The following is a 27,149-nucleotide window of genomic DNA, read 5'->3' as shown; positions in this document are numbered from 1 at the left end:
GTGGCCGGTCTCAATGCATTTCTGGGACACCCACGAAATCCTGGAATGTTGACGACACTCCGGATCTCCGACGAACATCTGGATCGTTGACGAACACCTGGAACACTGGCGAACAACAGATGCTTTCCCCCTCTCCCGTGCGTGACGAGGACGCCGTAGCCGTTCCCCACTGGCCGTCACTTTTATCAGCACACATGCTAGCTGCACTCGTCGTCGGTCCTGTGGCGCAACGGATAACGCGTCTGACTACGGATCAGAAGAATCCAGGTTCAAATCCTGGCAGGATCGTGAAGGCCCTCCTTTTGAATCATCTCAACACGCCTTGTTTTGACCACGCCAGTGCGTGTGCGCGCACTCGGGAGGAGCTCGGGGCTCACCTTTTCGGGGCTGCCGCTAGGTGGCTCCACCGTCCAAAGACGGGGGCGAGACGCGTCCTTTCCAGGCCCGCTCCGAGGCAGCACAGCAGCAGCCCAGCACCGGCCTTGGTCTCACGTCATCGTGAACTACTACTGCCATCGGCCTGTGTCACAGCCGGGTCAGCGGGGTGGAAAGGCAGCCACTGGCAGACCACTCGGAGGGTGCGCGAGGCGCGAACGATGTGACCGCGCCGAACAGCGGTATATATGCAGTGCGCCGCGCGCCCGGTCCTTGTACTCGCTTCGGCGGTACATATACTAAAATTGGAACGATACAGAGAAGATTAGCATGGCCCCTGCGCAAGGATGACACGCAAAATCGTGAAGCGTTCCACATTTTTTGACCGCTTGCGTGAGAGGCCGCCTTGTCACTCGGCCCAGTCATCTTCGCCTTTGCGGCGACATGACAGTGCGACGAGAAGCAGACCACGTCCCGAACCGCAGAGCCTCATCAGCATCGGTGGTTCAGTATTCAAAAGCATTTTATTGCATAATAAGTTTTGTTGGTTACAGTTTAGAAATAATAATAAGAAGCATTGCAAGAGTGTTACTTCATACCTAGGGTTTGAGGAGCAAATTGATATTAAGTTACATTAAAAGAGTATAGAATAAATAGTACAAGTAGTATAAGCTGTGTCTTGGTTCACAGTCTTGAAAGTAGAAAGGAATTTACATTGAGTTTAAGTTAAATAATAAAATAAATAAAATTGTGACCAGGGACTTGCACTTGAAGACTCCGTCCCTGGAACACAAGTACAAAAGGAATTAAAAGCAGAGAAAGCTCAGGGCTAGTTACATTGAATGCAGAATGCTCGCCTGCCACGCGGGCGGCCCGGGTTCGATTCCCGGCCGATGCAATTTTGTCGCCAGCCGACTCCAATGGATCAAGATACGGCATCGGCGTAGGCGACGAGACACTTGGAGCTGTGAAGTGGAGGCGCATTATCATCGGCCTCCGTGGCGCAATGGTTAGCGCGTTCGGCTGTTAACCGAAAGGTTGGTGGTTCGACCCCACCCGGGGGCGCGTTTCTCTTTTGGAGGAAGTTTCGTCAGTTGCTTGCCCGCGCAGCACCGGTAGCATGGTCCAGCAGCGTGCCTCCGGGATCGAGGACCGTGTGGCCTAATGGATAAGGCGTCGGACTTCGGATCCGAAGATTGCAGGTTCGAGTCCTGTCACGGTCGTCCAAATTCTTTTGGCCAGGAGGGGAAGGGGGAGAAAATTTATTCTCCCCCGCACCCCCATCTTCCTTCCTTTCTTCTCGCTTCTTCAAAAGAAGTGGCAGCGGTGGGATTCGAACCCACGCCTCCGAGGAGACTGGTGCCTTAAACCAGCGCCTTAGACCGCTCGGCCACGCTACCCCGATGAACGGCAGGGCTTACGGCGGCATTGCCCATCATTCGGGCCATGGGAATAGCTCTCTAGGAGCTGACGAGAAGCAAAACTTGATTCCGCCCAGGATCGAACTGGGGACCTTCTGCGTGTTAGGCAGATGTGATAACCGCTACACCACGGAATCTGATGCTACGGCAACGCAGCGGCGCGAATCCCATTGCTGTATGGTGTTGTGGTCCGCTGATGCCGTCCGTGCTCTCGAAACGCAAAAGGAGTGCGACAGCCGGGAATCGAACCCGGATCAACTGCTTGGAAGGCAACTATGCTAACCACTACACCACTGTCGCCTGATGTGGTCGGACGGCACGGCCACTGCACGCACTTGGGCTGACTGTCCTCCCACTTCCGCGATGGAAACGGAAATCATCGGTGGAAGGGGGATCCGAAGACCGACTGCAGAGACCCGCTGTAGAGGGAAGTGAGGAACACGCCATTTTGGACGTGGCGTTCACTCCTGTCAAGAGCCCCCATGGCTCAGTGGTTAGAGCACCGGTCTCGTAAACCGGGGGTCGAGAGTTCGAATCTCTCTGGGGGCACGCCGCCCTGTTTTCGCACTGGTTTTGCAGCACGGAACAGCCGGAGCAGTGGGGTGTGTGGTGTGGTTCGCTGCCTGTGCCGTTGACACGTATAAGCAATGCGACAGCCGCGAATATCGGAGCCAGACGTCAAGCAGCCCCCATGGCTCAGTGGTTAGAGCACCGGTCTTGTAAACCGGGGGTCGAGAGTTCGAATCTCTCTGGGGGCACGCTGCCCTGTTTTCGCACCGGTTTTGCAGCAGGAGAACCAGCCCCGAGCCCGCCGGCGCCGTTGTTTCTACTCTTTCGGACGACGCTGCTCGCGGACAGGCAGCCTCAGTTCGACGGGCCTCCGCACTCATCATCCGGTATGGTCTAGTGGTTAGGATTTCTGGCTTTCACCCAGGAGGCTCGGGTTCGATTCCCGGTACCGGAATATTTTTGCTGACAGAAAACAGGTGCTGATCTCGTCAGGTAAGCAGTGCGGGTGCTCGGTGCGGCGACACGTGCAGCGATTCGCGACGAGTGGCGGCAAAAGAGATGCCATCCTTCGAGCCGGATTTGAACCAGCGACCTATGGATACCCGCGCCAGCCCTCTCGCCTACAGTCCACCGCTCTACCAACTTTTTAGGCACGAAGTAGCCTTATAGTATACCCAGGACTCAGCCGGCTCGAGATTTGATTTGTGTGGCCCTTTATGCATTTCGGAAGTTTTCTATACGATTTTAATGAGATTTTGCAGACTAGTAGAACTTTGAACGCTGATTCTGATGTTGAAATCTGGTCAAAAATTTGGTGGCCAATTTTGAGAAATTTGCTGTCAAAATCGCCGTTTCCATGGCAAAACTCGACTCGTCAAAGGAAAAAAAAGGGAGTGGGGGGAGCCGAGCCGGGGCGGACCAATAGCGGAGCTTCTTTTTGGGTCTGTACAGCTTACTCCAAAAGCTGAAAAAGCAACGTTCGAAATGAAAAATTTCTTTGACTGCAGGTAGACAAGATGCAACAATAGAATTGGTGCCGGTTCGAACGCAGTTTTTCGGGTAGAACTATCCAATAATACTTCTTGATTGGAGTGTTTTTGGACATGCGCAGTGTTGTTGTTGTGATTCAGTTAGCACTAGGACCACTTCGCTCCACCTCGCGACTTGCAGTGCTCATGTTCCTCGAACAAGACTCACCCGCGTTTCGAAACCATCCCTCCCGAGTTTATGAAGTTTGTCAAACCAACCGTCGTGGTGTTGATACGTTGTAAGGGAGAACTATTACACAGAATTGAAGAAAACATGACTAGAGAACCATAGCCTTTTGAAACAAGCCAAACAATTCAACGTCCACAACAATGGAGGGGCAGTTTTAATGCGCGACTGCTGGCGCTTTCAGCTTCGCGATTTTCGCAAGGGCGCAGACGCCGAGAAAATAGTTGCCAACCCGAGAAAATTAATTTACTGACTTCTTTCTGCTAAGAACTTTTTAATCATGATGGACTTCCAGATGTTCCATTGTCAGAACACTGCGGAATACATTAGCATTGGAATTTTTTGAATTTTCCAGCATTTTGATTTCTATTTATTGTCAAGTTTAAATTTCGACGGATGGCACATCGACCACATTGGTACCACTGCCATTGGTAGTCCCCTGAGCCACAACTTCACACCACCACTTCTTTTCTTTCTCCACACTCTTACACAATAATCAAATTGACTTCGTGACTCCTAGGATTTCTTGAAATCGTATTTTTTTTTTTGAAAACATGTTTATTCGGCTCAGTTAATAGCATAACAATTATCAACAATAAAATAAAATCAAACAGTGATAAAAGATAACAAATTTAGAAGACTGCTTCCTCTTGCTCTTCTCTTTCGGTATTCTAACAGGACTAAAACGGTTACTTTATTTAAAATCAGAAATCTTGTTGCATCTGGACGTCACATGATGCCTCTTCGTTCCAGGACTGCGGCGGCGGCGAGGGGCTTATTACCACCGAAGTGGGTTCGGCCGCTCGTGCCCTGCGCCGACCTGAAACAGAGAGACATCATGTGAGTACCGACAGTAAACATTAAAACACCAGTAAAAATTAAAAGCCAAATAAAATTCATAGAAATAATCAGTGTTAAGAGCCAGAAATAAAAACAGGGTAAAACAGACAAAATAAAAGTAGAACATTTACGCAACTTCTGCGTCTCTCCTCCTCGCGCCGCCCACGGCTGGTGTCTGGCGGCGCGTCACTACCCCGCCGCTACTCTGGCCACCGGCCCGCCGACGTCCTCGGCGCTACTCCGCGCGCCGCTCGGTCCGCCAGCAGAAGACGCAGCGCTACTCCGCGCGCCGCTCGGTGCGCCAGCAGAAGACGCGGCGCTACTCCGCGCGCCGCTCGGTCCGGCAGCAGAAGAAGACGCGTCGCTGCGTCGGTCGCGTGACGTCACTCCCTCGGCGCGCCGCCCGGCGCAGCCCGTCGCCGCCACACTGGCGGCCGCGGAACCGCGAGATCGCCAAGCACACGATCCGTCCGTGGACGGTCGGTCCTCACCTCCCGCTCACGGATGGGGCTCCAGGGCCCCACCGGCTCATCGCAGGCACTGCTCACGAAGGGCGCTTGCGCCCCCGGCTCATCGCAGCGGACTCACTCACGGAACCACGGCCTCGCCGCTAGGGATGGGCACTATATGCAAGCGCATATTTTGCATAATTTCTAAACTTATTGCAAAAGAAAAAATTTTTATATGTTTGGAGTCCGGGTGCATTGCCTGTCACATTTATAAATCGCATAATGGTCGCATAATTGGCCATTTACGCATAATGCGCATAATTCACGCATTTTTCTCGCATAATTCACATTTTGAACCCAAAAAGTGCATTTTGCTGTTATAATTGATTCCTAGGATTATTTCTTTTGGTCGGTTATCGTGTTTTTAGAAGTTTTAAAGCAGAAACACAAGTTAAAATTTGAATTTTTCGCGCGGTGCAGGTTGTCAGTGGAGGAGGTTTGGCTCGTTGCGTTCCCACTGATCGAAGTTCCTAATATATTCACGATAAAATTCAGACTGTGACCATTTTGGTGTGTTTAAAAATTAACCCTTTTCATGCATTTTCCCCTTTTTTTAAATTTTTTTGACCTTTTTTGCCCTCTTATTGCATTTTTTGCAGAAAAAAAGGGTTTTTTTTTGCGCATAAAAAGCGCATTTTTGGGCCATTTTAGTCGCATAAGTCCCGCATAATAGCACAAAATTTTACCGCATAATTGGGTGTTTTTTTTTGCATAAAGTGCCCATCCCTACTCGCCGCGCCTCGCCGCGCAGCCGCGCTGGCAGCCGTCACCCCGCTGACGTCACGTTGGCGGCCCGTCGTCGCAGGTGGTCCTGGAGGGCTCGGGGGCTGACGACGCGCCTCGTCGCCAGGAATTGCACGGCCGGGCCCCCGAGCAGGACGGCGTCGGCCCCGCGCGGCCCCTCGAGCTGCGGGCCGGATGATGGTCCCCTCGTCGACGGCCGGGCCCCGTGGTGCTGGCGATGTGCTGCGCCGCCCACGCCCACGCTGCTCGCCGCTCCGCCCCGCACCGCGCCAGCCGGTGCACCACGTCCTCGGGCTCGGCGCATTTGGGGCAGTCCGGGGTGGCGCTTTGGTGGGCGACGTTGAGGCGCAGCGCCGTGGGCAGCACGTCCTGGACTGCCTCGAACCATGTCGACCGGACGTCCACTGGCAGGCCCTTGTGGTGGACGCACCGCCAAACTCGCTGCTGCACGTCGTCGGGAACGCCGCGCATGGCCCGGGGCCCGGGCACGTCGGCGGCGAGGGCGGCGGTGTAGGGGGCCCTTTGGTGAGGTCCTTCCCGACCGGGCCCCGGGGGACGGCGGCGAAAGCGGTGCTCCTGCAGGAAACGCTGAAGTGCTTGACGCAGGCCGGCACCGACGGCGCGCCCGCGTAGCGCTGCCCCCAGGAAGCGCAGCCAGCACCCCGAGACGGTCTTGAAGTCCGCGCGCGCCGAGCTCTCCCAGCGTGCCGCCAGCATGGCGGGCCTTGCGCGCGGGTCCTGCAGTCCGAGGCCGCCGCGCCCCCTGGGCTGCACCATCACGTCGAACGGGACGCGGACGGGCTTGGTGGCCCAGAGAAATTTCCCCAGAGTTTTCCGGACCATGCCGCAATACTTGGCGGGGAGCGGCGCGACGGCGGCGAGGTGCCAGAGCAGGGGCAGTACGTAGGTGTTGCAGTACTGCACCCGCTGCACCGGGTTTGAAGGCGCGCAGCCTGGCGTCCACGAGCAGGGCGCGGAGCACCCCGACGCGGCCCGGCCATTTGGCAGTGGCGAGTCCGCTCGTCTTCGCAGTGAAGTGGACTCCGAGCAGCTTGATCTCCTTGGCGACGGGGTACGGCAGCGGCGCCCCGGCGCGGCCAGCGTCCGACGGGGAGGGCCATGGACTTGGCATCGTTGACACGTAATCCCGACTCGGCGCCGAACTCCTCCAGGGTTTTCCACGAGCACGGCCACCTCCGCGACGTCCTCCCGCACCCCCCACAGTGTCGTCGACGTACGCGGACCCCGCAAGCCTGCCGTCCGTGCCCCCCCCCGCGACCCCCCGACGAGCCTGGTGTCCAAGGCCTTGAGCATCGGCGAGCGGGCGATCCCAGTACAGCAGCATGGACCCCGGGCACCCTGCTTGATCCCCTGGGACCCCGGCCCCCCGGCCTGGGTTTGATCACGCCGTTGACGGAGACCCTTGGGGGGGTGGGTTGGCGCCCTCGTACATGCTGCGGAGCAGCGCGACGACGTCATCGCCCACGCCGTGCCTGCGGAGGACAGCCCACAAGAAGGAGTGCCGCAGGTTGTTGAAGGCCCGGCGATGTCGAGCGCGACGACGCACACCCCCCTTTGGTGTGCTCCGTGAGGCTGATGGCGTCCCGGACGTCCCCCAGCGCGGCCTGCATTGTCCTGCTGCATCCGGCTGGACTTGCATCGGGTGCAGTATGCGCCTCTGCATGGCCCCCGAGGCGGCGCGTCAGCGCCCGGGAAAAAAAACCTTCCCGTCGACGTTGAGCAGAGTCACCGGCCTGAGGTCCTTGACGGTCCGCGGGCGGCGCGCAGCCTTCGGGATGAGGACCATGGGGCCCCTTCTTGTGGGGGGGGGCGACGGCCCGGCGGCGCAGCATGGTGTTGGGGGACGGCCAGGAAGCCCTCGCCGAGGAGGGTCCCACGCCGCCAGGTACAGCTCCGCCGTGAGGCCGTCCTCTCCAGGGGACTTGCCGCGCGGACTGGCCTTGAGCGCGGCCTCCTTTCTCCTCCATCGGAACGGCCGCAGCACGGCCTCGTTGTCCTCGGGGGTGAGCACGGCGCCGGGCACAACGGCGTCCAGCAGCGGCGTCCTTGGAGCGTCTCGCGGGGGCTGGGGGGGGGCGAGCGGAGCGGCGGCCGCCGTGGAGGTAGGCATCCCTTCGCGCGCGCGTTGGGTTGCATTTTGCCCCCCGGGGCCCTGGGGGGGAAACACGGCGGCGTAGTGCTGGCGGACGTGCTCGGCGATGGCGGGGGGTCCCGGAACACGTTGCCGTCGGCGTCCTCGAGCTGCTCGATGACTCCCCCCCTCCGGCGGCGCAGGCTGGCGGGGGGACGTGGTGCAGTCCGACCGTCTCGCCGTCCACCTCGTCGGGGCATTTGGCGCGCGCCCGGGTGCAGGCCAGCCTCCTGGACAGCAGCTGCAGCAGCCGCCCCCGCGCGGCGTCAAGCTCCTGGCGCAGTCGTCGTGGGCCCCAGGCTGGTCGTAGAGTCGGGCGGGGGGGATCTCGTTGACGAAAGCTGGAGAGGAAGGCACATGACGTTGTCGTCGCGCCTGGAGCGCCTGGAGAAGTCCTTGCAGAAGGCCTGCAGCTTCTTCTTGGTGGCCTCCCACCAGTCCACGACGTCGGCGTCCCCGCGCTGGCGCCGCCACTGCAGCCAACGCTCGCGCAGTGCGGGAAGGAAGGCCTCGTCGCTGAGCGTGGCGGGGTCGAACTTCCAGAGTCGCTGGCCGCGGTTCGGCCGCTGGCGCGCCTCGGTGTCCAGGGCGATGTCCACGCTGATGGCGCGGTGGTCGCCGAAGGCCGCGGCGTGCAGTTGGGCCCCTCGTAGCAGCGGCGTCAGGTCCTTGGTGACGTAGACTCTGTCGAGGCGCGACGAACAGCTAGGCCCTCGGTACGTGTAGCCTACCTCGCTAGGATGCAGCCTCGTCCATGCGTCGTCGAGCTGCAGGTCCTGGATCACGTTGGCGAGGATGCGGCAGGGGTCCGCGGCGCCGGTGGTGTCCTGCGGCCTGGCGATGCAGTTCCAGTCTCCTCCAAGCACGATCGGCCCCACAGCGTCTGCCAGGAGAATCGCGAGCTGAGCTATCGAAGGTGCCTTGGTGCGGGCTCGCGCGGCCGCGATGCGCCTCCTCGACGTCGATTGCAATCGGCGCAAGTCAGTTCGGGACACGCTGCCTGTTCGGGGTACCTCACTCGGATTCCGTGGTGTAGCGGTTATCACGTCTGCTTCACACGCAGAAGGTCCCCGGTTCGATCCCGGGCGGGATCACGACCCTCCTTTTGGACTATCGGGGCGCCGTCGGCGTGAGGATAGTTTCAGATAGTGGCTGAAACTGCAGCGAGCGACGGCACATCGACTCCGTGGCGCAACGGTAGCGCGTCTGACTCCAGATCAGAAGGTTGCGTGTTCAAATCACGTCGGGGTCATGCACACGTTGCCCTGTCCTTTTTCGTTTTCTTTTCGAAGAACAGTTTGATTTATCTTTCCTCTCTCAGCATGATGACCAGTCTATGCCTCCCAATCGTCGAATGTAGCCTCGGTAGCGCAGTAGGCAGCGCGTCAGTCTCATAATCTGAAGGCCGTGAGTTCGATCCTCACCCGGGGCACATCTTTTGGTCCATTCGCCCAAAAGTGCACCTTTGCACGTTGGGATCTTCGGCGGGTGGCCTAGACACACATGTCCTCGGTTTTATAAGCATTTATTGCACATGATTGTTTAACATAGTATGAAGATAGTGATAAAAATTGATGCCATTAATAAGCAGAATACTCATTGAGAACTTAAAAGAATAAAATAGTATCGTGACAGGTTGTCTAAACTTAAAGTTTTTATTTCCCTTTTACTATACTTTACAACTTTTCTTTACGAAAAAGTAAAAATTTTAGTTACAGAAATACTGGAGTTTTGAGCACATCGTGGTTGGTTAACTTGAAGTTACTTGAAGAGTGGAGTCCCGGGTGGCAGTTGGCAGGCCTGGAGTCACTGGTGGGCTGCCCCTCTCCTGAAAAAGGAGCAACCCAGTCAGCGACGATGGACCTGCAACATACCACACGGGACTCAGAGAACATAATGGTGACAAAACAGTATTTTGCATTTTAAAAAAAAGGTAAGAATTAGAAGTGACGGTAGATACATATCAATTAAAGCAGAAAGCTGCAATAAATTAAGCATTATTATTACCAGCTAGCATTAGAAAATACTGAAAAAATACTGAAAAAATGAGGCATTAACGAATTACTGCACAAAGTAAAATTAGCAAACAAGAACTTAACTACATAAGTGCAGCTACGCAGGCAGTTGGACCGTAGTCTTGTATTGCCTAACGCCGCTCACATGCTCCACGTAGATGTCACGCGACCAGCGCAGGACATCTGAGACGGCGAGTCTGCGCAGCTTGGCCCGGGCGGCGGTTGGGATGCCGAGCATGTTGAGCGCGCCCTCGTTCTCCGGGTCCCAGGTGCCCAGCGCGCCGACCAGCAGGGCGTCGGTGGCGAGGGGTTACCCACTCCAGGAATCATGTGTACACTCAGTCCGGGAATCATTCCTAAATCTTTCAAAATTTGATGGAAAATCCTCATAGTTTCAATTTAAAGTCATGGAAACCATGTGATACACACAAAAACATTCAAATACAAAGAAAATTTTCGAAAGTTCTCTCTTTTTCTCAGAGATATGTTCTGGGAATCGCGGGAATCCGGAATCGTGTGTACACTAAAGCAACGAGTGGGTAACCCCTCGGTCGGTGGCCACACTGAAGCCGCGCTGCTGGAGGTGGAGGGCGAGGTGCTCGTATCCGGTGCTCGTATCGTGGTCAGTATCCCCGCCTGTCACGCGGGAGACCGGGGTTCGATTCCCCGCCGGGGAGGCAGTCTCTCTTATGGTGCCTTTCGAACGAGTCTCATTTTACAACGACGAGCAAAAGAGATGATGGCCCATGGGGGGATCGAACCCACGACCTTCGCGTTATTAGCACGACGCTCTAACCAACTGAGCTAATGGGCCAGATGGAGAGGTGCGGCCACGGCGGAGATGATGTGATCATGTGAGAAGGGACGGGCCGAGCGCACGGAACGCCACGTTATCGGCAAGCCGTGTCACCAGCCTGCACATGAGCCGAAATAGCTCAGTTGGGAGAGCGTTAGACTGAAGATCTAAATGTCCCCGGTTCAACCCCGGGTTTCGGCAGCCCTTCTTTTCCTTTTCGTTTTCCGTTCCCCGGCCTATCGTTCCAACCACCTATTTTGTTTTAAATGAAAGAAAAATATTTGGGCCCGGGTAGAGAAAAAAAGAAAGGTGGGGGACTGCCGTGACCAGGATTCGAACCTGGGATATCGCGGCCACAACGCGAGGTACTAACCACTATACGATCACGGCTGTCCCGTCCACATGCTGAGCCCCGGCCACGCAGAGCTTCTGTATTATCAACGAGGCAACCTGACGACGACGCCGCCATACCAACGAAAGAAAGAACGAAAGAACGAACGAACGAACGAACGAACGAACGAACGAGAACCTAACCTAACCTAACCTGACCTGACCTGACCTGACCTGACCTAACCTAACCTAACCTAACCAAACCCCAAACCCCAAACCCCAAACCCCACTCCAAAAAACCCTACCCAAAGCAAAAAGAAAAAGAAGGTGGTGTGGCTGTGAGACGAGCCGGGCCGCGGAGAGGGCGCCACTCTCGGACGCGATCCCACCTGCCGCTCGCCACGGGGACTTTTGGCTGCTGAGCGGATGCCCCCTGACCCGGTTCGCCCCTCCTTAGCGAAACCTGGCCTCCAGACCGGACTCCTCCGGGGAGGCCATGTTGATGGCGAGCCCAGTGCGGACGTCCAGGTCACCATGGAGCCCAAGCCGCGGTTGCACCCCGGCCCGCCGCCATCCTCACCTTCCAGCCTCCGGGTCGCCGGATTACAGGGGTTTTGGGCCCCCAGCCCCAGCTGAGCGGGCGTCGCGTCCCGGATCGCCTCCGTTCCGCCGCCACACCGGCCCGCTTTTCATTCCGTTGCATCTCTCTCTTTCTCTTTCCATTCACCAATTTGTGTCTGTCTTCCTCGTGCGGCGCCATGGAGGCAGCGTGGCCGAGGGTCTAAGGCGCCCGGGTTTTAAAGGGACCGGTCTCATCGAGGCGTGGGTTCGAATCCCACCGCTGTCATTATGGTATTCTTTTTATTCCTCCCAAACGAATGGATCAACACGTTGGAAAAGTTTTCTGGTTTTTCCCAGGAAGCCTGTGTGGTGGTAAAGACAATAGCAAAGTTTCTGGGAAAACCGGGAACCTGTTTACCTTATTACCGCGAACCCTTCCCACTGCAACCATGCATCCATCCTGCAGTGCCTGCTGGGGTGCCCAAGTGCATTGGTGCTCTTCCTCGCTACTTGTAGTGGCACTACGGCTCCGTCCCCGCACCATCCCCAGAGACCGGCTAGCTCAGTCGGTAGAGCATTGGACTTTTAATCCAAGGGTCGTGGGTTCGAGTCCCCCGTCGGGCGTCTGTCTTTTGCGTGTTTTTGTCCGTTTTCGCGTCACCAGGCGACAAAGTTGGACCATTTCGATTCGAGATGGGCCGAGCGGGCACCAGGGCGGTGCGGGGAGCCAGGTGCAACCCGCCGCTTGCAGGCAGGCGCAGGTCAGGAAAGAGAGAGCGACTAGTGCGTGGCGCGAAGCTCCGGCTTTCGCCAACGACCATGCCACGCTGGGTCCACCGGTTCCCTTCCGCACACCGAAGTTAAGCAGCGTTGGGTGCGGTCAGTACTTGGATGGGTGACCGCCTGGGAACACCGCATGCCGTTGGCATCTTTTTGGGCCAATTTTTTTTGGCCTCGCACTGTCTGTGTGGCGCGCGGGCGGAGCGCCTGCGAGTAAGGGCCCGGGATCGGACCGCCCTGCCCTGCGCGTTGCCTATGCCGCAGTTCACAGGCGCTCTGCGGTGGAGCGCGACGCCACGGGAGGCAAGTCGAAGGAGAGGGGAAGTCGAAGGAGAGGCAAGTGGAACGAGAGGCAAGTCGAAGGAAGTGTCCTCCGTGCCCGCCCCCTCTCCCTCACACCACTCTTGTCCCATGCGGGGGGTGTTTGAGGGCCGGACAGGGCCCCGAAAGCAGTGTTCGGTATAAGCCCACAGGCGTTCCCAGGACCAAATCTCTCTCTCCGTCGTCGGTTTTCCCGGGGGGGTAGTCAAATGGTAGAGCGCTCGCTTCGCATGTGAGAGGCACGGGGATCGACGCCCCGCCCTCCATCAAAAAGGTCCACTTTTTTTGGATCCGTGTCGCCCCGACAGGGCTGTCGAGCACCACCAGCTCCGCAGATGTCAAGTTTTTAGCACGACGGCGTCGGGCCCCGCACTGTCGTGTGGGTCCCTTGGTCTAGGGGGATGATTCTCCCTCGGGTGCGAGAGGTCCCCGGGGTTTAAATCCCGGACGGACCCTTTCGACGCGCCTTACTCCCGCCCAGAGGTTCGTTTTCTGCTTTTGCTGTTCTTTTCCAAAACTCGTTGTTCCGAGGAGCGTGTCTGGCCAGGCGGTCCCATGGGGGTAATGGTGAGCACTCTGGACTTTGAATCCAGCGATCCGAGTTCAAATCTCGGTGGGACCTGACTCCCCACAGCCTCCTTTTTTTTTTTAGACGGAGCGCGAGAAAAAAAAAAAGGAAAACATAAAATAGCGGAGAGAAAAGGGATGGATTGTCAGGTGTGGGGTTCGAACCCACGACCCCAGACGGGGATCAGAGCTTAAATCTGACGCCTTAGACCACTCGGCCAACCTGACACTCGTTGTTGGATCTGGCAGGCCCGCGACTCGTCAAAAGAGCAGGGTCGAGCGTCCACCCAATTTTTGGGAGCACCGATGGCGGATGCCGTGCGGCAAGAATGCGCGAGCGCCACCCATTTGGGATGAGTTTGAGCCCCCGCAGTTTTGGGGGTATAGCTCAGTGGTAGAGCATTCGACTGCAGATCGAGAGGTCCCCGGTTCAAACCCGGGGGCCCCCTGGCTTGCGGAGGCTCCGTCTCCCTTCCTCTTTTTGGGGGATGCTGGAATGCACGGCGGAATGCACGGCGGCGTGCGCGCAGAACACCCCGTCCGGTGGTGCCCCCTGGCGACCTCGTGTCGCTCGAGGCTCGAGGCCCCGAACTGGAAGCGGCGGCTAGGGATGGGCACTTTATGCAAATAAAAACACCCAATTATGCGGTAAAATTTTGTGCTATTATGCGGGACTTATGCGACTAAAATGGCCCAAAAATGCGCTTTTTATGCGCAAAAAAAAACCCTTTTTTTCTGCAAAAAAAGCAAAAAAAGAAGGGGAAAAAAGGGGCAAAAATTGAAAAAAAAGGGGAAAAAAGCATGAAAAGGGGTTTAATTTTTTAAAAACACCAAAATGGTCACAGTCTGAATTTTATCGTGAATATATTAGGAACTTCGATCGTGGGAACGCAACGAGCCAAAACCCCCTCCACTGACAACCTGCACCGCGGGGAAAAATTCAAATTTTAACTTGTGTTTCTGCTTTAAAACTTCTAAAAACACGATAACCGACCAAAAGAAATAATCCTAGGAATCAATTATAACAGCAAAATGCACTTTTTGGGTTCAAAATGTGAATTATGCGAGAAAAATGCGTGAATTATGCGCATTATGCGTAAATGGCCAATTATGCGACCATTATGCGATTTATAAATGTGACAGGCAATGCACGCGGACTCCAAACATATCAAAATTTTTTCATTTGCAATAAGTTTAGAAATTATGCAAAATATGCGCTTGCATATAGTGCCCATCCCTAGCGGCGGCAGCAGGGACGAGTGCCGTCGCGAAACACGTCAAGGTCCCTGTAGCGCAGACGATAGCGCGTCGGACCTCTAATCCGAAGGTCGCGGGTTCGATCCCCGCCAGGGATGGGGCGATCGTGACGTGACGCCGAGACGCGCGAGACGACATTTTTATTTGGTACGATTTCCTCTGCCTGAGGTCACCGAAGTCGTCGTCGTCACTTTGCCTGGCCACCCTCGTTGTCTGATTTCTCCTTGTTTTTTTATTTCCCCCCTGCTCGCCAACAATGGACCGCTCCTGACTTGACAGCAGCAGCAGCAGCAGCCGTGGCCGAGCGGTTAAGGCGACTGACTTGAAGATGGTCTCTCAGGACTCCCCACCCCCTCAACGGTCAATGTATTTTCCTGAAAGAAAACAACTAAGGCACCTGCTTTCTCACCAGGTTTTGGAACGGGAAACAACACTAAGCAACGACTCGTCTGGCGACGGGGAAGCCCCGGGCTTCACAATGGTAAGCCAGGTGAGCTCGAACTGCGTACGCGTACTTGCTTGGTGCCTCGCAGAGAGGCCTCGTTAGGCCTGGGCGATTAATCGAATAATCGAAAATAATCGCGATTATTTTGTTAATCGTCCGATTATTTTAAACCCCCGATTAGTGGTTCGGTAATCGAAGGATTGACCGATTATTTAACGATGATCGATCATCGATTAATCGTCTCATTATCGGATATTCTATCCATCACCTGTTCAAATTCTGAGCGGAAAAGTCTTGAAAAGTTTTCAGTTAAGGCACGAAAAAGCTGTCGCAGACACTCGAGGTTGCGCCAATGGTTTTCCTATCCTCTTATTACATGCTATTTTCACAATAGTACGAGTATTAACCTTTGTTTGTCGATTTCCAAATAATCGGTTTCCCCCGATTAATCGTTGATTTTCGATTAATCGTGTACGTTTTCGATTACCGATTACCGAACTGCTAATCGACACCAATCGCGATTATTTTATTCATCGGCCGATTACGATTACAACCAATAATCGCCCAGGCCTAGGCCTCGTTGCGAAGGATGTCTCTCTCGCACTCATTGGGGCGTCCAGCGCCGAAACGGGCTGACTGTTTCCGTTTGCACGCCTTGCAGGTCCAGGCGGCGGTCGACTCGGAGGACGGCGTCGACGGCGAGAGTCACCCCGTGGCGGCCCACCCGTCGTCGCTCACCGAGGGGCCCCTGGGGGAGGACGGCCCCTCGCTGGAGACGCAGCACGCCAGGCACGCAGGGGCGGCCCAAGGAATGGTGAACCGGGTGGACCTCTCACCGCCGCCCAAGCGGCAGTCGGCTGCGACCCGAAGGGCGACCACACGCCCGGGTAGGGGCGTCCGAGTGTAAGTGCATCACGCCAGGTGCCGTCAGGGAATTCCCTCGGGAAGGTGTCTGTCCGCCCCTGAGGGCGTGCGTGTGTGTAGTTTGAAGTAAGTCAAAGAGCCAAATTGTCTATCTCTTGATGCGATTGCAGGCTGAATAGGCCGCGAGCCACCACGCCAGGCAGCCTGGGTTCCAGTGCTGGCTCAGCCAGCCTCATGAGTCTCGCTAATGGAAGCCTGAGCTCCTCCCTGGGGAACTCAACAGCTTCGCTCTTTGCGGACACTCTGCCTGGATTCGACAACCCTCGAGAGGCTCTGAATCACGGTCTCCAGCAACTGGATTCCATAGAGTGGTATGTTTGCTATTTTATTTCTCCCACCGAGTTGAACTTTGGTTCAATTAAATAAATGTCAACCAAAAAAAAAAAAAAAAAAAAATTTGAGCTTTGTTTTATTTAGGGAAGTGACAATGCAGGCAGTTCAAACAATAGTTCGACTTGTGCGACATCATCCAGCCATATTGCAAGGACAATTGCACACCTGCTGTGAGTCCCTTGCACGCCAAGTGAAGAATTTAAGATCTCAAGTTGCAAGGGCTGCCTGCCAAACAGCCAGTCATTTATTCCACACGCTGAAACGTGGGATGGATCCTGTAAGTAACCATTTGAATTTATTTGTCGAATCTAGAAATTTGGTTAGTAGTTTAAGTCTACATAGACTGTTGTTGCTCACAGGAAGCAGAGGACCTATCTACAGCTCTCTTCAACCGCACTACAGATACCAATAAGTTCTTGAGAGCTGATGCAAACTCTGCATTAGATGTTATGACTGACAATGTTTCTCCTGCAAAGGCAGTGTCAGCAGTTGTACACAAAGGCTGCAGGTATGTAGAATCAGTTGTTCAAGCAGCTAACAATATTAATGTGACAGTCAGGTACACCTAAAGGTCAAATGCTAATTGTTCAAAGGAAGGTAAAAGAAACATCTGAGTTTTTTCGTTTCTTTCTCATATAGTATTTTCTGTAGTAACAGGACAAACAAGAACACAGTACGTGCAATAACCAAGACAAAACAAAAGTAATCAATATTTTGCATAAAATCCTAGGTGAATCAACTAGTTAAAAATTGATGCTTTACTACATCTTTCAGAGATAGTGCTGTTGACTATCAAAATAAGCAATTATTTTTAATAGTAACAAAACAGTACAAAAATATGATATAAGTAATGCTCTCTTTATAAATCAACTAAATGCCAACCAAAGAACAGGGGGGGTGGGCATTAAGTTAATCTTATCAGTAAACATGATCCGAAATAAAAATCTAGTAAGAGAAAAAAAAAAATAGAATGTAGACAGGCTCCTTACATCTACAGAGTAGTTATAACATTTACACTAGTTCTCACACCTTTCAGCTTTTTATGTCATGAACAATTATTGTTTTGCCCCATAATAGCTGTCAGGATTTAGTGACAAAAATTATCTGCATAAAATTGTAAACAGGTTAAGAAAACTGTTGTTAGTTTATCACATTGACTATGACTAAAGTACTCTCTCTAAATTATAAAACTATAAGACTAATACACTACAAAAAACAAGATAACAAGAAACCGCTCTTGAGTGGTTCGTGACAGAAATTGGAGGTGTGACCGAACTCCGAGCATCGCATGCAAGCCACGACCTTGCTAGAGCGCCGTTTCTCGACCTTCACGCGAAGATGACATACGTGTTTCAGTTCGAGAAGAGACTTTGACCCCGGCTTGGCGGCAATGCTCACTGTTGGGCTCGGTTTCCCATCCTTCATGAACCTGTGGACCCCCTCCACCTGGAAGCCCTGTTTTTTGAGGTCTGCCTCTATGTCCTCGACGGAGAGGGTGGGGTGGACGCCTTTGGCAATGACCTGGCTCAGCTTTTCCCCAGGGATTTGGAAGGTGTGCCAGCCGACATCCCCCTTCTCCTCCAAGACCGTCTTGACTGCCTCGTAGTCCTCTGCCTTCTTGGTGAGGACCACCATCCCGGCCCCCCGGGTTTGACACTCGAACCTACCGCCGGTGGCCTTGGCCAGTCCGTCGGACAGAGACATAAAGTTCTGGATCTTGGACACAACCACCGGCGGCATTTTGGCCTTCTTGGGCCTGTCAATCCGGGGGTCGGCCCGCGTGGCCTGTCCCTTGTTTCCCCCGGACGCCTGGCTCACGGGAGGGACCGTGGGGGCCCCTGCGGCTTGAGCCCCAGTCGCCTGTTCCCCCTTTGTGGAGGCCTTTACGCTCTCTGCCAGTGTGTGCGGGGCATGCACCTGGGTGGTCTTGGCGGGTTTGGAGGCACTGGCTGAAGGTTGCCCCTTGCCTCCTCCCTGACGGGAAGTACCCTCCCCCTTGTGTTGCTTTTTTGTGTACACCTTTGCCTTAGGGGCCGTGGTGGGCTCCTGGGACGAGGGGATGACCGCCTCGTCCTCGGTGGAGTCCCACTCGCCCAAGATCATCTTGGCTTGAGCTGCCTGAGCTGCCTTGAACTTACTGGAGAAGCTGTTGTCTGACCACTCGCTCTTCGCTTCCGAGATTACCACTTCCATGTCCGTTTGCCCCTCGGTCTCCTCCTGGGTCTCCGAACAGGAGATTTCCTGGGAGGGTCTACTCGAGGGATCGACTATGGGGTGAGGGGGTCCTGCCTTGAATGAGGCGACTAGTTCGTTAGACAGCTCCCTCACGTGGTTCTTGATCACGTCTGTCTCCCCGGTGGGGAGGTTAAGGGGCGAGCAGATGCGTTTGAACAGCGGTGTTTTGATGGGGACTTTGCCCTTGCCCTTGCCCTTGCCCTTGCCCTTGCCAGCCTTGCCCCCCGCTGGCTTGACCACTCCCTGGGGGATGGACTGATACTTCGCCGGGCCCTCGGCCGGAGGCGGCGCGAGGAAGGGCCCTTCACCCTGCCCGTGAAGAGGGGCCTGACTGGGTGCATGGGGTGCCGGTGCAGTGCCTGAGTGGGCCCCACTGCCGCCCTCGATCAGCTGGGTGAGCCCAGCAGTGTCGAGACTCAGCCAGTACCCTGGGTCCAAGAGCCCCCCCGGCACGATCTGGGCGGAACAGATTGGCCGCCCTGACATGACGGTGGAGCTGCTGCAGACCGGTGTGGCAGTCGTCGCCACCGTCGTCGTGACGGTGGTGACGCAGCTCGACACCGCGACTGGCAGCTCCACATTGCCGAAACGGCACGTCATGTCAGGGGTTAGATGGTTAAGGGTTTGGAGGCCTGTCCCGCCTGGGTCGTGTCCCGGCAGGGGAGGAGGCAACCCGTCCATACCCGAGCAGTTTGGCGGCTCGGGCACAGACAGGCGAGACAAACACTCCTGGTGTAGTGGCACCGAAATGGTGCTGGGCGTACCCGTTAGTGAGTGGGGAGAGCCCCGGTCTTACGGAAAGACGTGTAAATACCCCTCCCAGCTACCCAAACCAGCGTCGGTTGAGACCCGCAACCAGCGAGAATGGTTTTGCCACGAAACCACGACAAGGTTTGACCGCGAGGGGAGTGCCTGGAGGAGGCCAACGCAATAGCTTACTAACCTGCGAGGTTTGACACGCGTAATCAGGTGCCCAGAGGGGGCCGGCCTGGACTAAAGAACAAGGGAGCCCTCCTCATTAGTACGGCACGCGGGCCTGAATTCGCGAGAAAAACCTTTCTGCAGCGTTAGTCTACTACGCTAGGGCCACAGAAGAGCTTCCAATCGAGAGGAGGGTGTCTGAACTTCTGCCGAAACAGAAGAGAGAGTGAAGTAATACCTCGAGAAAATTCCGAATAAATCCATGCACACAAAAGTGAACGTGAAAATACTACAGAAGGGATTCTGTGAAGTATAAGTCTTAAAGCGTGGGGCCTGGCGCGCCGTCTACTTGGGCGGCGACGTACTGCTGACTATGAGGGCGAGCTTGACGGGCGGCAGGAGGGCACGCACGCCATCTGTCTCCGAGTGTGGATGACGCGCGAACCATGAGAAATGGAGCGCACCTCGCGGGGGCGGGGTGCGTCGAAATGGAATGCTATGATGCGGTCCATGGGGGATGTACGTCGTAAGCCCCTGTGGCCTAATGGATAAGGCACCGGCCTCCTAAGCCGGGGATTGAGGGTTCGAGTCCCTCCAGGGGTATAAAGTGTGAAAACTATGCGACTATTTTGCGTCATCTCGCGTTTTTGTCTTTCGCCATCTGTGCAATGGAAAAAAAAAAAGAGAGAGCGGTCAAGGGGTCAGGGTCAAAAGATTGATGTCAGAAGTGGGATTCGAACCCACGCCTTCATTCGAAGACCAGAACACTCTGTCACACACCCGGTTACTGAAGCCGGGCAAGGGTCGTTTGTTCCCCTTGAGTCTGGCGCCTTAGACCGCTCGGCCATCCTGACAAGCATGCTGCTGGCACGCCGCAACGGCCACCTCACTTTCCACTCAGGTGAGGGAGGGGTCGGGTCAGGTCATGTCTGTCCGTCATCCATCGTGCAGACACGCCAAAATTATAGCAGAGCAAGGTTTCGATCCTCGGACCTCTGGGTTATGGGCCCAGCACGCTTCCACTGCGCCACTCTGCTCCTTGCACCGACGCGTCGCACTGACTGCTCCCACCTTTACTGCTTCTTAGTAGCAGCATCTTGTGCCCTCATCACGCCATCAGCAGGAGGTTCCGTGGTGTAGTGGTCATCACGTCTGCTTTACACGCAGAAGGTCCCCAGTTCGACCCTGGGCGGAATCAATCCACTCCTTTTTTTTCACAGACATTTCATTTCATTTCATTTTTTTACTTCATTTTCTCTCTCAAATCACCCAACACACCCACACCACTGCCACACTGCCAAAGTGCCAAAGTGCATAAGTGCACTTGACGCACTTCACGCCGCTGAACGCCCTTTACGCCCTATCCCCTTCGGGGGCCCTACCCCGACTCGGACCGCAACCTCCTTGCTCGGGACGCGGGACGCGGGCTGGCTATGCGCTACGCCGCGTAGGCCTGGGCGATTATTGGTTGTAATCGTAATCGGCCGATGAATAAAATAATCGCGATTGGTGTCGATTAGCAGTTCGGTAATCGGTAATCGAAAACGTACACGATTAATCGAAAATCAACGATTAATCGGGGGAAACCGATTATTTGGAAATCGACAAACAAAGGTTAATACTCGTACTATTGTGAAAATAGCATGTAATAAGAGGATAGGAAAACCATTGGCGCAACCTCGAGTGTCTGCGACAGCTTTTTCGTGCCTTAACTGAAAACTTTTCAAGACTTTTCCGCTCAGAATTTGAACAGGTGATGGATAGAATATCCGATAATGAGACGATTAATCGATGATCGATCATCGTTAAATAATCGGTCAATCCTTCGATTACCGAACCACTAATCGGGGGTTTAAAATAATCGGACGATTAACAAAATAATCGCGATTATTTTCGATTATTCGATTAATCGCCCAGGCCTAACGCCGCGCATGCACGCGCAGTGCTATGGACCGCTCCTATCGCCCCACTCGGTCAGCAGTCGTGGCCGAGTGGTTAAGGCGACTGACTAGAAATCAGTTTCCCTCTGGGAGCGTAGGTTCGAGTCCTACCGACTGCGTCATCTTTTGATTAATTTTAGTCCCGCGCTACCGCGCAGGCCCCATTCCCGATTCAACGGTCGGCAAACTCTTCGTGGCGGGGGTGTAGCTCAAATGGTAGAGCGCTCGCTTTGCATGTGAGAGGCACGGGGTTCGATCCCCCGCACCTCCACGTCACCTTTTGGCCTACCTTCAAACGCGGACAGATGGATGGTATTGTCGAGGGGTGAATCACTCAGCGTTCTGGTGTACACATGAGTACATGAGTACGGGTGAGTACACCTTGCTTTACTCATAAATTTCACAATTTTAAACGTTGTGAGGCTTTATTTAGCGTTTTTAACGGCACTCAACGTTAAATCGGTCGAAAAAGTAGTACATTTTCCCCTTTTTAAACTTGTGAGTACACTGAGTACGGGCAAATTTGTACACATGAGTACACTAGTGATTCACCCCTCGGGTATTGTTCGGCTTTCAGCAAGTGATTCCATTTTTCAATTTGACGCGCCGTACGCAAAGGGACGACGCGACCGGTTATACACCCACACTCGGCCTCGCTTCACCTGTTCGCCACGGCCGGAGGGCATGCCGCACGGGAGCTATACGCTTCCCAGCGGCCGCCGGCCAGGTCGCCTGTCAACGTAGGCCACATCTCCGCGCTCCACACACAGGCGTCATCTCGTTGCCTACCTACAAGGGGCTCCGCCGACGCGCCTCCCCAGAGCCGTCAGACTCGCGGCGTGCCGCTGCTCTTCTTGTAGCCTCGCGAATCATGCACAGACACAAGCCCGGCTAGCTCAGTCGGTAGAGCATGGGACTCTTAATCCCAGGGTCGTGGGTTCGAGCCCCACGTTGGGCGTTCTCTTTTCTGCGTAATCTATCCGCCGCCCTCCTCCTTTGTACAGTGTATCGGGTCTGCCGCTCGTCTCCGCAGCACAGTCCGGTATGGTCTAGTGGCTAGGATACCTGGCTCTCACCCAGGAGGCTCGGGTTCGATTCCCGGTACCGGAACTCTTTTGCCCGAGCTCAGTGATGCAGCGATTCCCCCTTGAGTGGGATTGAGCGAGGTCTCGCACAGTACCATGTGACGAGGTGGCCGAGTGGTTAAGGCGTTGGACTGCTAATCCAATGGGCTCTGCCCGCGTGAGTTCGAATCTCATCCTCGTCGTCCCGCTCTCTTTTGTATCCGTTTGTTCTTTTGTTTTGCCTCGCCTCGTCGGTGCAGCAGCATGTCAAGCGGCGAGCGAGGCCCGCAAGGTCACGCGGTCCCATGGTGTAATGGTTAGCACTCAGGACTCTGAATCCTGCGATCCGAGTTCAAATCTCGGTGGGACCTGTACTTTTGACGTCACGCGCGATCGCACACCCATCTGGCGAGGCACGCCATCATTAAGGGCAGCCTGAGAACCCGTCGCCAAGCCGCCTCCATAGCTCAGTGGTTAGAGCACCAACCCAGCACCTCCTGGGTTGGGCTCGAGTTCAACTCCAAGAGTGCGCCACCCTGGCCATGCACCGCAGCAAGGCCGTGAAGGCCGTCACCACCATCCAGGGCCAGCCCATCAAGGACCTGCAGGCCGGCGACGCTTACCAGCACCTCGGAGTCCCCACGGGGCTGTACGTCAACCAGACTCCCGAGGACACCATCAAGTCCATGCTGCAGGACCTCGCCGCCGTCAAGGACTCCCTCTTGGCTCCTTGGCAGAAGCTCGACGCCGTGCGCACGTTCATCCTGCCGCAGGCCCAGTTCGTGCTGCAGACCGCCCGCATCCAGAAGACAGCCTTCCAGGACCTGGACAAGGCCATCAAGAGCGCGGCCAAGCAGTTTCTCCATCTGCCTGACCGAGCGAGCAACGAGATCATCTACATCCCCTGCCGCCAGGGCGGAGCCAACCTCCTGCCCCTCAGCGAGCTCGCCGACGTGGGCGCCGTCCAGAAGGCCTTCAAGATCCTCACCTCACCCGACCCGCTCGTCCGTGAAGTCGGTCTCGCTGGCGTCTCGCGTGCCGCCGCTCGCCTGATCGGCCGTGAGCCCTCCCACGCCGAGCTGGCGGCCTACCTGTCCGGCGCCGAGTTCAGGAGCAGGCCCAACTCGTTCGCCACCGTGTGGAGCGCGGCCAGGAACGCGACGCGCCGCCTCGACAAGAAGCTGGGCGGGCTGTCCTGGTCTTGGAGCGAGACGCTGCAGCGCTTCGCCCTGGAGGTCGCCATGCCGGGCCGCGAGCCCAACAAGACCGTCGTCGACGCCGCGTCTAGGTCGCGCGTCTCCGCCGTGCTGCGCGACGGCCTCCAGCACCACCATCTGCGCACGCTCACGGCCAAGCCCGACCAGGGCAAGGTCTTCGACGCGTGCAGCGCCCAGCCCGCCTCCAACCACTTCCTGGCGTCCGGCCACCTGACCAGGTTCTGCGACTGGCGCTTCATCCACCGCGCCAGGCTCGGCGTGCTGCCCCTCAACGGGGCCCTGCGCATCCCCGGCCGGAGCCGCGCGTGCCGCCGCTGCCAGTACGCCGACGAGACGACGGCGCACGTGCTGGACCACTGCCTCGGCCAGGGCAAGTCGCGGGCCTGGAACAACCGCCACCGCTCTGTCATCGGCCACCTCCTGGAGGCCATGCCGGACCACGTCAGGGAGCACCTGCGCGTCGAGAGGGCAGTCCCGGGCACCGACTCCGCCTTGAAGCCCGACCTCGTTCTGCTCAACGCCGGCACCAAGTCGGCGGCCATCATCGACGTCACATGCCCGTTCGAGAACCGGCGCCAGGCCCTGGCGGTGGCGAGCGAGGCCAAGATGACCAAGTACGCCGGCCTCCAGGACGCCCTCCGCCAGCAGGGCTTCACGTGCAGCATGGGCGTCGTCGCCGTGGGGGCCCTGGGGACGTGGGATGCTAACAACGAGTACGCCCTCAGTCTCCTCGGCATCCCGGCCCGCGAGCGGCGCCAACTCCGCCCCCGCATCGTGAGTGACGTCATTCGGTGGTCGCGCAATATCTACGTGGAGCACATGTGCGGCCACCGGCAGTACTCGTCTGACGTCGTACTGCCCGAGCTAAGTTCGAACTAATTACTCCTTACCACCGCCCTGTGCCGCTCGCCTTTCCTTAGCTGTCTGTCTGTGCTGTTCCAGGGACCGAGAAGCCGCGCTACCCCAGGTCTCTGGGCAGCCAGCAGCAGCAAGGAGTATCGCCCGCCCCGCGCGGCCCCTCTCCGCACGGTCATACCCCACGCCTCACCACTCCGGGGCGGGGAGTAACGACAACGCTGCGGGCCGGCGAGCCCGACGTCACTGCGCGCCGGGGTATCGGCAGTGGAAGATCGCCGCGCGGAGTAGCGCCGCCCTCTCAAGCGAGCGCCCAACTCACCCGAAACTAGTTATGTTCTGGTGTTTTTAACTTTCTACTATTACCTTGTATTAACTTCCTTTTACTATCTTATTATTTTGACTATTGTGAGCCAACAAGGCAGTCCTAATCTCCACTCCGCTTTATTTCTTTGTGTTGCAGGGACCGAGTTCTACATAACCTCTCGTCCCTGCACACACCGGAGTTCTGTTAATCGTCAACCCTCTTTAATTCTTTACTAAGTTCATTTTAATTTTTTTAATTTTCGCTTCAACTGTAACTAGTTTTAACTTCCCAAGCTTCACTTAAGCTGTAATTTTTATTTCTATCCTTTTACTGATTATCAACCTAATGTCTTTTAAGTTAAATTCTAAATAGCACTGACACAAGAACGTGCTACATCATACGTTTTCTCTACAATCACTATTTCTTTTGTACTATTTATGTTCAATAAACAAGATATCAAACTGGGGGTCGAGAGTTCGATTCTCTCTGGAGGCAGGACTTGTCATTTTTTGCGGCCTCGCCCCGAGAAAGCGACACCGTATTGCTCCTTGTCCCGTGTAATCAAAGAGCGGCGCACAGCGAGGTCCGTTGGTCTAGGGGTATGATTCTCGCTTAGGGTGCGAGAGGTCCCGGGTTCAAATCCCGGACGGACCCTATTTTTATTTTTTTTGTAATTTATGATTATTTGACAGCGTCACCATTCTGACTAAAGAAGAAATAAATAAAAAGGAACCTCTCCGGCGGGGAATCGAAACCCGGTCTCCCGCGTGACAGGCGGGGATACTGACCACCGCCGGCCGCCGTCTTGCTGCAAGGATGCCTGGCTTCGGCTGGACTTGGGACGACGCCGGCCCTCACATCCACATCCCCTGCCCCGGCAAGGACCCCGTGACCGTGTCCGCGGCCACCCGCAAGGACCTCCACCACCAGCTCCGCCAGGCCCTGCAGCACCACCACCTGCTGGTCCTCACTTCCAAGCTGGACCAGGGCAAGGTGTTCGAAGCGTCCAGTCGTCATGCAGCGTCCAACCACTTCATGCGGGGCGGCCAGTACACCAGGTTTTGCGACTGGCGCTTCATGCACAGGGCTCGGCTTGGAGTGCTCCCGCTCCGAGGCTGCATCAGGGTACCGGACATTGACACCAGGTGCCGCGTCTGTGGGTACCCGAAGGAAACAACGGCTCACGTCCTCTGCCATTGCATGAAACATAGTGCGGCGTCCAACAACCGTCACCGGTCAGTGCTCAAACATGTCATCGAAGCCATGCCGTCCACCCAAAACCTTCGCGTCGAGAGGACCGTCCCGGGCTCGGGCAGCCTGGACAAGCCCGACTTGGTCCTCTTGGACGAGGCCGCGATGACGGCGGCGATTATCGACGTAGCGTGCCCCTTCGACAACAAGTACCAAGCCTTCCAGGCCAAGAGGGCCGAGAAGACCACCAAGTATGAGCACCTCGCCCTCCACCTCCAGCAGCGGGGCTTCAGTGTGGCCACCGACGCCCTGCTGGTCGGCGCGCTGGGCACCTGGGACCCGGAGAACGAGGGCGCCTTGAACATGCTCGGCATCCCAACCGCCGCCCGGGCCAAGCTGCGCCGACTCGCCGTCTCAGATGTCCTCCGCTGGTCGCGGGACATCTATGTCGAACATGTCAGCGGCGTTAGGCAGTACAAGACTTCGGTCCAACTGCCTGCGTAGCTGCACTCATCTAGTTAAGTTTTAGTCTTCTAATTTTATTTTATTTTGTGCAGTAACTCGTTAATGCCTCATTCTCACAGTATTTTCTAATGCTAGTTGCTATATTTTTAGGCTGGTAATAATAATTCTTAATTTATTGCAGCTTTCTGCTTTAATTGATATGTATCTACCGTCATTTCTAATTCTTACCTTTTTTTAAATGTAAAATACTGTTTTGTCACCATTATGTTCTCTGAGTCCCGTGTGGTATGTTGCAGGTCCATCGTCGCTGACTGGGTTGCTCCTTTTTCAGGAGAGGGGCAGCCCACCAGTGACTCCAGGCCTGCCAACTGCCACCCGGGACTCCACTCTTCAAGTAACTTCAAGTTAATCAACCACGATGTGCTCAAAACTCCAGTATTTCTATAACTAAAATTTTTACTTTTTCGTAAAGACAAGTTGTAAAGTATAGTGACAGGGAAATAAAAACTTTAAGTTTAGACAACCTGTCACTATACTATTTTATTCTTTTAAGTTCTCAATGAGTACTCTGCTTATTAATGGCATCAATTTTTATCACTATCTTCACACTATGTTAAACAATCATGTGCAATAAATGCTTATAAAACCGAAGATGCGGCCTGGCGGGACCCGTCTCGCCACGCATCACACTTGACAGATTGGCGACAAACGGACGCGAAAAGTGGAGGTGCGGGGTATCGATCCCCGTACTTCTCGCATGCTAAGCGAGCGCTCTACCATCTGAGCTACACCCCCTCACATGTGCGGGACGGCCGCCGCTGCTCTTGTCTTCTGACAACACGGCGCAGCCATGACTTGA

At 55.5% G+C, this 27,149-nt stretch overlaps 2 protein-coding genes and 34 non-coding genes across 36 annotated transcripts; 27 read left to right on the top strand and 9 right to left on the bottom strand.

The window, feature by feature from the left end:
• The first annotated feature begins 215 nt into the window (after positions 1-215).
• Positions 216-288, top strand: Trnar-acg. Its single transcript has one exon. It is a non-coding gene; the product is annotated as a tRNA-Arg (tRNA).
• A 362-nt stretch (positions 289-650) lies between these two features.
• On the top strand, positions 651-757 carry LOC117648706. Its single transcript, XR_004587941.1, has one exon. It is a non-coding gene; the product is annotated as a U6 spliceosomal RNA (small nuclear RNA).
• Positions 758-1,367: 610 nt separating this feature from the next.
• Positions 1,368-1,440, top strand: Trnan-guu. The gene has a single exon. It is a non-coding gene; the product is annotated as a tRNA-Asn (tRNA).
• An 85-nt stretch (positions 1,441-1,525) lies between these two features.
• On the top strand, positions 1,526-1,598 carry Trnar-ucg. The gene has a single exon. It is a non-coding gene; the product is annotated as a tRNA-Arg (tRNA).
• Positions 1,599-1,693: 95 nt separating this feature from the next.
• On the bottom strand, positions 1,694-1,775 carry Trnal-aag. The gene has a single exon. It is a non-coding gene; the product is annotated as a tRNA-Leu (tRNA).
• An 85-nt stretch (positions 1,776-1,860) lies between these two features.
• Positions 1,861-1,933, bottom strand: Trnav-aac. Its single transcript has one exon. It is a non-coding gene; the product is annotated as a tRNA-Val (tRNA).
• A 91-nt stretch (positions 1,934-2,024) lies between these two features.
• On the bottom strand, positions 2,025-2,096 carry Trnag-ucc. Its single transcript has one exon. It is a non-coding gene; the product is annotated as a tRNA-Gly (tRNA).
• Positions 2,097-2,272: 176 nt separating this feature from the next.
• Trnat-cgu lies at positions 2,273-2,345 on the top strand. Its single transcript has one exon. It is a non-coding gene; the product is annotated as a tRNA-Thr (tRNA).
• A 136-nt stretch (positions 2,346-2,481) lies between these two features.
• On the top strand, positions 2,482-2,554 carry Trnat-ugu. Its single transcript has one exon. It is a non-coding gene; the product is annotated as a tRNA-Thr (tRNA).
• A 134-nt stretch (positions 2,555-2,688) lies between these two features.
• Trnae-uuc lies at positions 2,689-2,760 on the top strand. Its single transcript has one exon. It is a non-coding gene; the product is annotated as a tRNA-Glu (tRNA).
• A 6,027-nt stretch (positions 2,761-8,787) lies between these two features.
• On the top strand, positions 8,788-8,860 carry Trnav-cac. Its single transcript has one exon. It is a non-coding gene; the product is annotated as a tRNA-Val (tRNA).
• Positions 8,861-8,946: 86 nt separating this feature from the next.
• Trnaw-cca lies at positions 8,947-9,018 on the top strand. The gene has a single exon. It is a non-coding gene; the product is annotated as a tRNA-Trp (tRNA).
• A 107-nt stretch (positions 9,019-9,125) lies between these two features.
• Trnam-cau lies at positions 9,126-9,198 on the top strand. Its single transcript has one exon. It is a non-coding gene; the product is annotated as a tRNA-Met (tRNA).
• A 1,323-nt stretch (positions 9,199-10,521) lies between these two features.
• Positions 10,522-10,595, bottom strand: Trnai-aau. The gene has a single exon. It is a non-coding gene; the product is annotated as a tRNA-Ile (tRNA).
• Positions 10,596-10,705: 110 nt separating this feature from the next.
• On the top strand, positions 10,706-10,778 carry Trnaf-gaa. The gene has a single exon. It is a non-coding gene; the product is annotated as a tRNA-Phe (tRNA).
• Positions 10,779-10,895: 117 nt separating this feature from the next.
• On the bottom strand, positions 10,896-10,967 carry Trnah-gug. Its single transcript has one exon. It is a non-coding gene; the product is annotated as a tRNA-His (tRNA).
• A 1,052-nt stretch (positions 10,968-12,019) lies between these two features.
• On the top strand, positions 12,020-12,092 carry Trnak-uuu. The gene has a single exon. It is a non-coding gene; the product is annotated as a tRNA-Lys (tRNA).
• A 185-nt stretch (positions 12,093-12,277) lies between these two features.
• Positions 12,278-12,396, top strand: LOC117648696. The gene has a single exon (XR_004587931.1). It is a non-coding gene; the product is annotated as a 5S ribosomal RNA (ribosomal RNA).
• Positions 12,397-13,118: 722 nt separating this feature from the next.
• Positions 13,119-13,191, top strand: Trnaq-uug. The gene has a single exon. It is a non-coding gene; the product is annotated as a tRNA-Gln (tRNA).
• An 89-nt stretch (positions 13,192-13,280) lies between these two features.
• On the bottom strand, positions 13,281-13,364 carry Trnal-uaa. Its single transcript has one exon. It is a non-coding gene; the product is annotated as a tRNA-Leu (tRNA).
• A 149-nt stretch (positions 13,365-13,513) lies between these two features.
• On the top strand, positions 13,514-13,585 carry Trnac-gca. Its single transcript has one exon. It is a non-coding gene; the product is annotated as a tRNA-Cys (tRNA).
• Positions 13,586-14,418: 833 nt separating this feature from the next.
• Trnar-ucu lies at positions 14,419-14,491 on the top strand. The gene has a single exon. It is a non-coding gene; the product is annotated as a tRNA-Arg (tRNA).
• Positions 14,492-16,185: 1,694 nt separating this feature from the next.
• Positions 16,186-16,882, top strand: LOC117648232 (TOG array regulator of axonemal microtubules protein 2-like). Its single transcript, XM_034390613.1, has 3 exons — positions 16,186-16,372; positions 16,455-16,603; positions 16,735-16,882. The coding sequence occupies exons 1-3, from the start codon at positions 16,190-16,192 to the stop codon at positions 16,799-16,801; spliced, it is 399 nt and encodes a 132-aa protein (XP_034246504.1). The 5' UTR covers positions 16,186-16,189; the 3' UTR covers positions 16,802-16,882.
• A 2,899-nt stretch (positions 16,883-19,781) lies between these two features.
• Trnar-ccu lies at positions 19,782-19,854 on the top strand. Its single transcript has one exon. It is a non-coding gene; the product is annotated as a tRNA-Arg (tRNA).
• Positions 19,855-19,970: 116 nt separating this feature from the next.
• Positions 19,971-20,105, bottom strand: Trnal-caa. Its single transcript has 2 exons — positions 20,068-20,105; positions 19,971-20,016 (listed from the first exon to the last, which is right to left on the bottom strand). It is a non-coding gene; the product is annotated as a tRNA-Leu (tRNA).
• A 111-nt stretch (positions 20,106-20,216) lies between these two features.
• On the bottom strand, positions 20,217-20,288 carry Trnam-cau. Its single transcript has one exon. It is a non-coding gene; the product is annotated as a tRNA-Met (tRNA).
• An 88-nt stretch (positions 20,289-20,376) lies between these two features.
• On the top strand, positions 20,377-20,449 carry Trnav-uac. The gene has a single exon. It is a non-coding gene; the product is annotated as a tRNA-Val (tRNA).
• A 779-nt stretch (positions 20,450-21,228) lies between these two features.
• On the top strand, positions 21,229-21,310 carry Trnas-aga. The gene has a single exon. It is a non-coding gene; the product is annotated as a tRNA-Ser (tRNA).
• Positions 21,311-21,389: 79 nt separating this feature from the next.
• On the top strand, positions 21,390-21,462 carry Trnaa-ugc. The gene has a single exon. It is a non-coding gene; the product is annotated as a tRNA-Ala (tRNA).
• Positions 21,463-22,076: 614 nt separating this feature from the next.
• Trnak-cuu lies at positions 22,077-22,149 on the top strand. The gene has a single exon. It is a non-coding gene; the product is annotated as a tRNA-Lys (tRNA).
• An 80-nt stretch (positions 22,150-22,229) lies between these two features.
• Trnae-cuc lies at positions 22,230-22,301 on the top strand. Its single transcript has one exon. It is a non-coding gene; the product is annotated as a tRNA-Glu (tRNA).
• A 75-nt stretch (positions 22,302-22,376) lies between these two features.
• Positions 22,377-22,458, top strand: Trnas-gcu. Its single transcript has one exon. It is a non-coding gene; the product is annotated as a tRNA-Ser (tRNA).
• A 96-nt stretch (positions 22,459-22,554) lies between these two features.
• Positions 22,555-22,626, top strand: Trnaq-cug. Its single transcript has one exon. It is a non-coding gene; the product is annotated as a tRNA-Gln (tRNA).
• Positions 22,627-22,797: 171 nt separating this feature from the next.
• LOC117647908 (uncharacterized protein T26G10.4-like) lies at positions 22,798-24,351 on the top strand. The gene has a single exon (XM_034389883.1). The coding sequence runs from the start codon at positions 22,798-22,800 to the stop codon at positions 24,349-24,351; it is 1,554 nt and encodes a 517-aa protein (XP_034245774.1).
• An 865-nt stretch (positions 24,352-25,216) lies between these two features.
• On the top strand, positions 25,217-25,288 carry Trnap-agg. The gene has a single exon. It is a non-coding gene; the product is annotated as a tRNA-Pro (tRNA).
• Positions 25,289-27,012: 1,724 nt separating this feature from the next.
• Trnaa-agc lies at positions 27,013-27,085 on the bottom strand. The gene has a single exon. It is a non-coding gene; the product is annotated as a tRNA-Ala (tRNA).
• Positions 27,086-27,149: the final 64 nt, after the last annotated feature.

The sequence above is a fragment of the Thrips palmi genome, unplaced genomic scaffold (genome assembly GCF_012932325.1).
Source record: "Thrips palmi isolate BJ-2018 unplaced genomic scaffold, TpBJ-2018v1 HiC_scaffold_3, whole genome shotgun sequence".
Taxonomy (NCBI): Eukaryota; Metazoa; Arthropoda; class Insecta; order Thysanoptera; family Thripidae; genus Thrips; species Thrips palmi.
This window is presented reverse-complemented; position numbering and strand designations above follow the sequence as displayed.

Bases quoted from the DNA above. Each gene is read 5' to 3' on its own strand.
- LOC117648232 (XM_034390613.1), top strand. From the start codon at position 16,190: ATGCAGGCAGTTCAAACAATAGTTCGACTTGTGCGACATCATCCAGCC. The intron at 16,373-16,454 runs GTAAGTAACCAT...TGTTGCTCACAG, and splicing joins TGAAACGTGGGATGGATCCT to GAAGCAGAGGACCTATCTAC. The intron at 16,604-16,734 runs GTATGTAGAATC...TTTCTCATATAG, and splicing joins GTTGTACACAAAGGCTGCAG to TATTTTCTGTAGTAACAGGA.
- LOC117647908 (XM_034389883.1), top strand. From the start codon at position 22,798: ATGCACCGCAGCAAGGCCGTGAAGGCCGTCACCACCATCCAGGGCCAG.